The sequence below is a fragment of the Poromitra crassiceps genome (genome assembly GCF_964638095.1).
Source record: "Poromitra crassiceps genome assembly, chromosome: 28".
In the NCBI taxonomy this organism is placed as follows: Eukaryota; Metazoa; Chordata; class Actinopteri; order Beryciformes; family Melamphaidae; genus Poromitra; species Poromitra crassiceps.
In genome coordinates this window covers 18,990,074-19,000,073 of record NC_139651.1, presented here as the reverse complement: position 1 = coordinate 19,000,073, position 10,000 = coordinate 18,990,074, and the positions used below count along the sequence as shown (strand labels likewise).

Below are 10,000 nucleotides of genomic sequence, written 5' to 3'. Positions count from 1 at the left end.
TTAAAAAGAAATTATTATTATTATTATTAATTATTATGTTTTTCAGTGAGGGTGGTGAGATTGCTCGGCATCAAAGGGAATATTGGTATTTGCTGGGCTTTAAGCTAAAGGATAGTGTGTAATTTAAGCTATTGGTCTATTTTCAGAGGAAGAGGAAGAACTGAAACTGCCAAAATACATTGTTTCTAATCTAACTGTAGAGGTTTAATTTAGTGTCTTGTCCTGTGTAATGATAGTCTTGCATTCTACACTAGCCTTTATTGACAAACTTTGATAATTTTCACTGTTTCAATTTCAATGTTTTTCCAAATGTGTAAATAATGATGCCAATTAGGGCTGCACGATATTGGAAAAAACTGACATTGCGATATTCCCCACCCCTGCGATATATATTGCGATATGAAAAAATAGAGATTTTCACCAGATTACCAGAATAGCTCTATTTTAAAGAAAATAATACTTCTAGATTGATTTGGGTGATTTTGTAGAGGAGTCCATCTGATATTGGAGGGGAAATTATGTATTTTAATGTTTCTCAACCACTGGGCTGTGGCCTACTGGTAGGCCTCAGAGCACCATCTATCAGGGTTCATACACATTTTGACCAATGGATTTCCATGACTTACATACATGAAAAAGTGAGTGAGTTATGACATTCTACTTTAAAAATGTCACTAGCCTACATTTCACTTAGTGTACTGCAGCTTTTAAAGCCAGGGAAAGACAACATGTATGCCGTATCATCACCATATTTTACCATATCCAACATCTAAGACCATATAGTCTCATATCACAATATTGATATACAATTGATATATTGCCCACCCCTAATATTGAGTGCCAGAATCTACCGTTTCAATAAATCAACAATGAAACACCCCTGCCACTTTACACACTTGGTCTGACCCCCCGGAAACCCCCTCCAGAAACTACCAAGTGGTACACTCCGCATCTCTGGAGTTCCGGTTTTGGAGCGCACCGCAGTACAGACAGAGACGACGATTCACATGTAGCAGCACTGGTGACAAACAATTCATTCGTGAAAAGTAATAAATATACATTTAATTGCCAAGATATGTCTCTTGTCTTTTTATTTTCACTGAAATGTTTTGTGTAAATGAGTCGCTATGTATGATTAACTCAACCCAGGTCCTTACACATCAAGAGCGAATATATGGCACGAAATTGCGATGCGAGTTTTGACCCACCTGTCAATCACAGCCACAGATGTGTACACGTCGGAAGCGAACTACTGAAAAATCGACCGTGGTTCGAAAAAATAAACACCGCAATAACGCTCGGCGAAACTTCGCCGTTGGTATGCACGGTTGCATTGACTGATATAGGTTCGGATAATAATTGACGTGCGAATTAATCGCACGAAAAAAACGCTCCTGATGTGTAGGACCTGGCATCATCAGAGCCTGAGGGGGAGAGAGAGCTGCTGTGATACACGGACAACTTCTCAGTAATAATCACTTTAGCCTTCTTGTCATTATATTATGTTGCTGTCTTGCTTGTTGGTCTTTCAAGAGTAAATATCTCCACTCCACAGACATGTTTGAGTTACAGCAGCCAGCCTGCTAGTGCGCTGCAACCTGTGGACACATCCGCCTACGCAATCACATCGTTTACATCCGACGGGCTACTGTCAGCAACGCAACATAAGCAAAAATAATTCAATTTAGCTCTCTGTCCATTTTGTTGTGTTGAAGCTAAGCACTAAATGAGTGAGTACAGTAGTAGGGCATCTCTCACCTTTGAGAGAGACTGCATTTCACTCAGTAGGCTACCCCTAAAGTGAGAGTTTATCAAGCAAAATGACGAGTTAATTTACTTTTAACATCGCACGCCCTGCGATGTGACTATTGCGCATGCGCACATCGCGATGACGATGTGTAAACGATATATCGTGCAGCCCTAATGCCAATAAAACAAATAAAATGAAAGTTTGCTTTGCCTCAATGCATACGGAAAATGAAGACAATAGCGACTGGATAGTACAGGACAGTGTTGCGTTTCTCATGATTTTCTTAGGATTTGAATTCCATAGACTTAAATAAGAATTTCACTGAATTTTAAATCAGCAATGAGAGAAGTTGGATGCATAAAAAGTGGACTTTCTGTGTCAAAGCCAGTCAAATGACTCGCCAAGCCAATCATATCATTCTCATAGCTGTGGCTTCGCTCCGCTCGACTGCAACTTCAACTACAAGTGCAGCAGTTGAAAAATGCATTGCTGACATGACGGATAATTGGGTTGTGCAGAAACCTGTAGGATTACATTAACCTACATAAACCTGTAGGGTTACATTCAACGTCTGAAAATGTAGGTGACAAAATACACTGATCTATCAGTGAGTTCACCGTCTTATTGGCTGCTACCTGCCACAGAAAATATTGATGGATCCTGAGCAGTCCAACCACCCTCACCTTGGCAAATAAGCCATGTCCATGTCAGTTAGATTTGAATGAAAAACAGCTGCTATATATGCATTTAGAGAGAAAGTGACAAATTAAGCAGAGCTTTAATGTTACTCATCAGTCTGCTATGAATCCATGACTCAGGACACAGGAACATGAACACATGGAGACAGAGGGAGACAGAGACAGACTGGTTACTCACTTGCAAGTTCAAAAACGTCTGGCTCCTCCCTGGCCAGTTTCTCTCTGGCCACGTCCGCTATGGGCCCAAAGATGACCACAGGCCTCAGGAACCCAGCTGTTCACAAACAAGACACACACACACACACACACACACACACACACACAATAGAGACAGAGAGGTGGGGACAAGTCAGACAATCTAACCGGCGAAATACAAACACAGATTCTATCCACAAAATCGACACTACCAGTCAAATATAAACACGATTTCAGACGGCAGCCCGTCTTTATTGTCACACGAACACTACAACACATGCATGCGGCCACAACACACACTCAAGCTGACGGTGGCCGGTGAAATATGTCCTCTGATTTGACCCATCCAGGCTTGTCCTTTCCTCCAGGGGGCAGGCCAGGAGCAGTGGTCGCTATTTCTTTCCAGCGCCCGGGGACCATCATTGGACCATCATTGGACCAACTTCAGATGTTGTCGTCACTGGTCGGATGACGATCTTCTGCATGTTTTTAGTGGGGGGTTATGTACGGAGGAACCCCCTGGGGGAGCACGGGGAGAACATGCAAACTCCACACAGACAGAAAGGCCCTTTCGACGAGATAGCCCACCTGGGCAGTAGGCACTGAAGATATGGGGGGGGGGTCACAACCCCAGCGCCCACAGCGTCCCATGCGAGAATCGAACTCAGGACCTTCTAGCTGTGAGGCGACAGCGCTACCGACTGCGCCACCGTACCCCATATCTGGACTCATCTCATTGAATGCATTATGCATGTTTTCCATGAAAGCATTTTTGATGCTTCACATTAGTTTCTTAGACAAATATAAATAGTGAAGTTGACTGATAGTGTATTTAGTATGTTTGTCTGTCATGATGAAGCCATGTGAATCTAAACATGACTATGTCTTTGTAAAAGGATTTCACAATTGTATTAATTCCTAACTGTTTAATGCTTATCGGCATAAAGGAACACAAGGCAGTTATAGCGAGTCCCAGGAAGGACCTCATGTATGTATTGGCTATATGGTTGAAGGCTGTGTGAGAGTCTCCTACCTTCCCTCAGCACCACCCTCTCATAGGCGGGGAACTTGGTCTGCACCGGCTGGGCTGACAGGTCCTCCCTGCTCTTCCGTAAGTTCCTCTTGGAGCTGCGCAAGCCACGGAATCTCCAGAAGTCTGCTCTGTCGCCCCCTGGTGTCTTGGGGAGGGTGTATTGCACACTGGATAGCTGCTCGGCTCTGGGACAGAGAGGGGAAGAGGGGGATCAGCTGTCTGGACCGGAGCAAGCAGGTGAGCAGCTGTGTGACAGAACCTGACACCAGTGTAGCTCAGGCAGTCAGCATGGTTCCTACAACAGTGCAGGGAAATCAAAAGCAGGGTTTGTAAAAGCCACATGTCACGTCTTGTAAGGCTTTGACACTGCTGGCTCGTTGACACTGCTGGCTCGCTGACACTGCTGGCTCGCTGACACTGCTGGCTCGCTGACACTGCTGGCTCGAGGCACGGCCAGCTGGACATTACAATTGATGTTTCAGTTCAAATGTTGTCTTGAAGGTGAGGATAATTTAATTCATAGCCCATAATTCATTCATCATTCCTTCCTAATCGTCACATCCAAATTAATTGCCAGCTTGGCAACAGGCCGGGGTCCCCACTACTGACATGATCACACCCCCCTCCTGGACAGCCCCATCTGTTCAGTTAACCATGTAGCAAGCAACAGCACTGCTAATGGAATAGAATAGAACTAATAGAGTGCACACAAAACTTAACAATGGAGCTGGGCATCATATTTGATCAATATTTTGTGTGTGTGTTATTATTGGTGTCTGAGTGTGATTTCATGGGATAGATGATTTGTCCGTGAACAGATGGTTGACCTGGCAGAAGAACTTGACTTGTGGTATATTTGACGACGACGTTAATGTGAGTAATAAAAAGGAAGGCTGGTATGTTGTGAGTGTTGGAGGCGATGTGTTTTCAGCGTGAGGAGGAATCTCTCAGTAAACATTGCCAGAGGCGGCTGAAGGCAGAAGAGACGGGCCTAGATAGCACATGGCTGCTGGCTACATCAGGCTGTACAATACATCTCCTCAGACAGACAGGCTGTGCTATCTTCTCTCTGCCAAGTCTCCTCACAGGCGTCCTACACTAGATGCCTTTTAACCAGCTGAAGCCTGGGAGAAGCATCAACATAACCTAGTTCACACAGCCTGCACAGCAAACCAGTTGATCATGTATTTATAGAAGTTATACAGAAGGTCACAGTCTTTTCTTCAGAAGTAACAAGATTTGAATGCAAAAAAGATGTGTAAAATAAGGTTGATTAAATTGATGAGTAGAATGGAAGTAATTGACTTTCACAAAACACCAGAACAATGTGAATTGGTGCAAACTCCAGACTATTGTACCTGTTCTTGTTGGGGATAATGCCCCGCTCCACCTCCTGGTGGTTCTTGCCGATGCGGATGGCCAACCAGGAGCCCAGCTTGCCGTTGTAGAGTGTGTCGACCACGCGGAACACCTCGCCCTTGTTGAAGCTCAGGCCGTACGGCGACTCTTTCTCATATTCGAAATGGGTCCGAATGTAGAAAGAGTCGCCCACGTCTGATTCCACTATCCTCCGGTACACTGGGGATGAAGGAGCAGAAGATGATGACACAAATGAGATGATGACAACAACCTCCTAGCATGAAGTACATCAGAGTATTCAGGATATTTGATGTGTGTTACACTACTGATGGACATAAAGTACATCAGGGTATTCAGGATCTTTGATGTGTGTTACACTACTGATGGACATAAAGTACATCAAGGGTATTCAGGATCTTTGATGTGTGTCACACTACTGATGGACATAAAGTACATCAGGGTATTCAGGATCTTTGATGTGTGTTACACTACTGATGGACATAAAGTACATCAGGGTATTCAGGATCTTTGATGTGTGTTACACTACTGATGGACATAAAGTACATCAGGGTATTCAGGATCTTTGATGTGTGTCACACTACTGATGGACATAAAGTACATCAGGGTATTCAGGATCTTTGATGTGTGTTACACTACTGATGGACATAAAGTACATCAGGGTATTCAGGATCTTTGATGTGTGTTACACTACTGATGGACATAAAGTACATCAGGGCATTCAGGATCTTTGATGTGTGTTACACTACTGATGGACATAAAGTACATCAGGGCATTCAGGATATTTGATGTGTGTTACACTACTGATGATGCGCTCATCAATGCGCTCACCATCCTTCTTCTTCTGAGCCAGGATGGTGACCTCCTCTCCTCTGGGGAGATCCAGCAGAAACAGCACCGCCTCCTCGCGAATGATGTTAGCAAAGTCCACATTGTTCACCTACAAGATGCAGAACAAGGGAGACAGAAGAAGTCAGGACTACAGCGCAATTAGCTCCTGCAGAACAAGATGGTTGCATCTCTTCTGAATAGAACAGTGTGATAACATGTTTGTCTGTGTGTGTAGATACAAAGTCAACATGAGAAACAGAGGAGTTCAGAACTACAGCGTAATCAGCAGTGTGCAGCGATGCAGAAACGGGCGGTAAAGTCGCCTCTTAATACGCTCTGAGATCAAACGTTTCTCCATGTTTACACATGTGAGCTCTGAGGTGGAATCTAATTGGATGCAAAACGGCTTGTTTACTAAGCTACTTATTGAAGAACATCAGAAAGTGCAGAAGCGAGCGCCTGTATCATCTCTCAGATAATGAGAGGAACAGAGATGTGTCCCTCAACAGAAGCAGGCGAGTCGACTCCCCCCACACCACCTCCTCCTCCTCTCCTGCTGCTGTCCCAAACACAATAAGCACTGTTTATTGACTCTGCTTGAGGGGCAGCGGGGGAACCAGGAACACATGGTCTGAATCATTGAACCTCAGAAAGACACCTTTATCCTTCCCAGAAAGTCCAGGCGCTTGACGTGGTTATCTCCATTAGCACACCGCGACCAACAGGAAACAACCTAACGGTGGGAAACAATGTCCTGGAAGTACGGAGGTGTGTTTGTACAGAGGGGAGGAGGCAGGCACAACAAAGAGGTCCTCACAGAACACTGAGGCGTCGCTGTGGAGCGCCAGCAACACTTTAGATCTTCATACGCTCATTAAGAGCAGGACTGAAGGGAATGGAGGCCTTCATTAATCGGATCAATGTGGTGTAATTAATGTTAATGTCACCCGGGAAAACACAGCCTCTGTTAGCCGCTGAGCGTCAAGCCATCCCACTGTTTGGGCGGACGACACTGAGTTACAGCATTAAAGGCTGCAGGTGTAACACTGAGTTATTAGGGGTGTCAAAAATAATCGATTATAAGATGCATCGTGATGCGGACATGCACGATTCTGCATCGATTCACAAATGTCAAAAATCGATTATAAAAAAAATAAATAAAAAATAATTACATGCAGTTGTTTATTTTAATTATGGATCATAATACAATGCAATTGCAAATGCACTTTTATTTTAAAAGTAGCCACACAGTGAGAAAAAAGAAAGTGAGAAAAAATAAATCATGTATTGGGGAAAAAAAGTGATGCATCGATTTAAGATGCATCGAGATGCATCGATAATCGTAATCGAATCGAATCGTAGCCCTCTGAATCGTAATCGAATCGAATCTTGAGGCCAGTGAAGATTCACAGCCCTATGAGTTACAGTATTAAAGGCTGCAGGTGTAACACTGAGTTACAGTATTAAAGGCTGCAGGTGTAACACTGAGTTACAGCGTTAAAGGCTGCAGGTGTAACACTTGATTGTTATATAAACACGTCAGAATGAATCCAAGGCTGACATCAAGAGGGTTTCCCTCAACAATGTGAGTAACATTGTGTCCAGTGAGACAGAGACACAGCTGTGCGAGGTTTAGGGGCGCAAGAATGACCTCCATTGTGTGTTTGCATAGAAACAAGGGGAGGTTTGACACTAGGCAAGGCTCGGGAATGACTCACAGACTGACGGATACATTCTACTCCATTCCCAAGATCTCATCAGAGCAATACAACTATTGTGACCACACATGGCTGAAGGATCACATCGTCTCACAATAGATGATCTAAGATGGTGTGGGCAGCAGCTATGGCTCGTCTATTTTGACAATAACAGCAGATGTTCTTCCCACTTTCACACGTGTTATGAAAAATAAGGACATGGGAAAAGCACAAATGGAGACGACGTTCAATAAACACAAAGCCTGAATGACCTTCGAGGGCAAATAAAGTTCATAAATAGAATCAGCTGAGAAGCTAGATATAATACAAGAACAAGAACACTGTAAGTCAAAGGCTTTCAAATGAACTGCTCAGCTTTAGCCAGAGTACATGTAAATGTGTGGAGCAGTAAGACATGGAGCATAGTAGAATAGCAGTAAGACACGGAGCGTAGTAGAATACCCTGAGAATCTGGTCTCCCTCCTCCAGCCCCTCCTTGGCTGCAGGGCTGTCCTCCAGAACTCCTGCTACGAAGATGCCCACGTCGTTGCCTCCTGCCAGCCGGAGGCCCACGCTCTCTCCCTTCTTAAACTTCACCAGCTTCATGCTCGGCCTGCAGGGGAACACAGAGACACAGTGTCAAGCTAAACACATTGATCCTCAGATCTTCCTACTACTTGCTGCTCCTGGCACAGACACAAAGACCAACACATATTCCTCTACTGTCACTTACAAAGGTGTGTGTGTGGCATGCATGTGTGTGTGTGTGTGTGTGGTGTGAGTGGTGTGTGCGTGCGTGTGTGGTGTGCGTGCGTGTGGCGTGTACCTGAGGATGCTGTCATCATGAGCGGCGCTGGGCACAGGAGCGTCAGACGGGCTGACTGGGAGGTCCACGTCAGGCTGACCGGGCTGAGCATAAACTGGCTTTGGTTCTGTCAACAATACAAACACATCAGTCACACAGTCATCACACACACAAGGGAACACGTACAGAATGATTCTGTATATTAACACATTGCGTTTGTAATGTTGCAAGCTCCAGCTGGTTAGATAAATGCTGGCTAATTTCCAAAATCCATTGTAAAAGTAAAGTAAAAAAAAAAAAAAAAAAAAAAGCAGCAATAATCCATGTCAAAGTTCTGTAACCTTAAAGTGGAGGTGAACCCGTTGGTCACGTGCATCTGAGTCCATTTCAGACTGAAAACAAATTGAGAGGCGGACCATATACGGTGTCGATGATTTGATTTGACAATTCTGTCGACTGGCTTTGGCATCGGCCAATCCTGGCGTGTTCCACCCCCAAATCGGGTGGGATTCAGCGTGTTGTCGTGCTACACGAGTGGGATCCGCGGAGTACCAGGCAGCCACCGGCTTCGTGCGGAGCGAGCGGACAATCCGATACATAGGTGCTGCCCGCCCGCCTGGACTCTCCGAGAGACGACCCCTGACAGCCAGGGAGGCTGTCAGGCTCGGAGGCGCGCGCCATTATCGTTATAAATGTAAATAATATTCCTGGAATGCGTGTTTTAACCAGCCAGTTACATTTCTTTGCATTCTTAGACATTACCGTTTGATTTAGTTTGCATAATTGCTCAAGTTAGTAGTTAGTTTATGGGCTAGAAACTCTGCCAGATGACAGACACTAGGTGCCATTTTCCCCTTCATTTGGAAGAGAAAATTATCCTGAAATGAAGATTTGATTGACAGCTGCATGTCATGAAATGATTGGTTGAAATGGGGTAGAAATTTGATAGTACTAGGTGACGTCAGCAAACTGTAAATTACTGTTATCAATGAAATCTTGAAAAATGAACTTTTGACTTTAATGTTCTAGCGGTTGGTAGATATTTAATTTCCAGTAGTATAATTAGTATCCCTCAGATATTGACACGAGCAGTAAAAGACATAGTCGTCATCAGAATAGTTATTTCTGAGAATTGGGAGTTGCGTGAAAATTAATTAATTAGATGCTGCTACATAAACAACAGAAAGTGAAGTGTCTCAGCCCTAACTGACTGACTGACTTTAGTTTGTCTTTTAACACCCACAGCATGTAGCAACAGCACAGTGGGGAAAAGACTAGAACAAGAACACTGTGAATTAACCCGGTATATAGACTAAGCTGGAGCCAACATCTCTTGGCTGTGAGAGCTAGACTGTCCCCAGTGTACCGAGGTGAGTCAGATGGAGAAAGTATGAAGGGAGACAAGGGGAGAAGAACAGAGAAATCCCTGGAGGTGAGGCCTGCTGTGCTGATGTGCAGAGGGCTGCAGCGTACCAGGCAGCGGGGGTAACTGTTTGTCATCTCTGGAGCTGGCCTGGTCACTGGCCTGTGACAAGATGCCATCGTCTGAGCTTTTGACTGGTGTGGACATGCCCCCCGGCTTGGACAGCCGGTCCTCATCCCGACTTCTATGGC

The 10,000-nt window shown here is 44.6% G+C and overlaps 1 protein-coding gene across 9 annotated transcripts in view; it reads right to left on the bottom strand.

Moving 5' to 3' along the window:
- Positions 1 to 10,000, bottom strand: part of tjp1a (tight junction protein 1a) — a 100,126-nt gene that overhangs the window by 28,195 nt on the left and 61,931 nt on the right. For all 9 annotated transcript variants that reach the window (XM_083662416.1, XM_083662419.1, XM_083662420.1 and 6 more), the window contains exons 9-15: positions 9,860 to 9,999; positions 8,408 to 8,513; positions 8,044 to 8,194; positions 5,885 to 5,993; positions 5,035 to 5,254; positions 3,677 to 3,861; positions 2,627 to 2,722 (exon numbers count right to left, since the gene is read on the bottom strand). In XM_083662416.1, coding sequence (XP_083518542.1) covers positions 2,627 to 2,722; positions 3,677 to 3,861; positions 5,035 to 5,254; positions 5,885 to 5,993; positions 8,044 to 8,194; positions 8,408 to 8,513; positions 9,860 to 9,999 — 1,007 coding nt within the window. The remainder of the gene's footprint in view (positions 1 to 2,626; positions 2,723 to 3,676; positions 3,862 to 5,034; positions 5,255 to 5,884; positions 5,994 to 8,043; positions 8,195 to 8,407; positions 8,514 to 9,859; position 10,000) is intronic.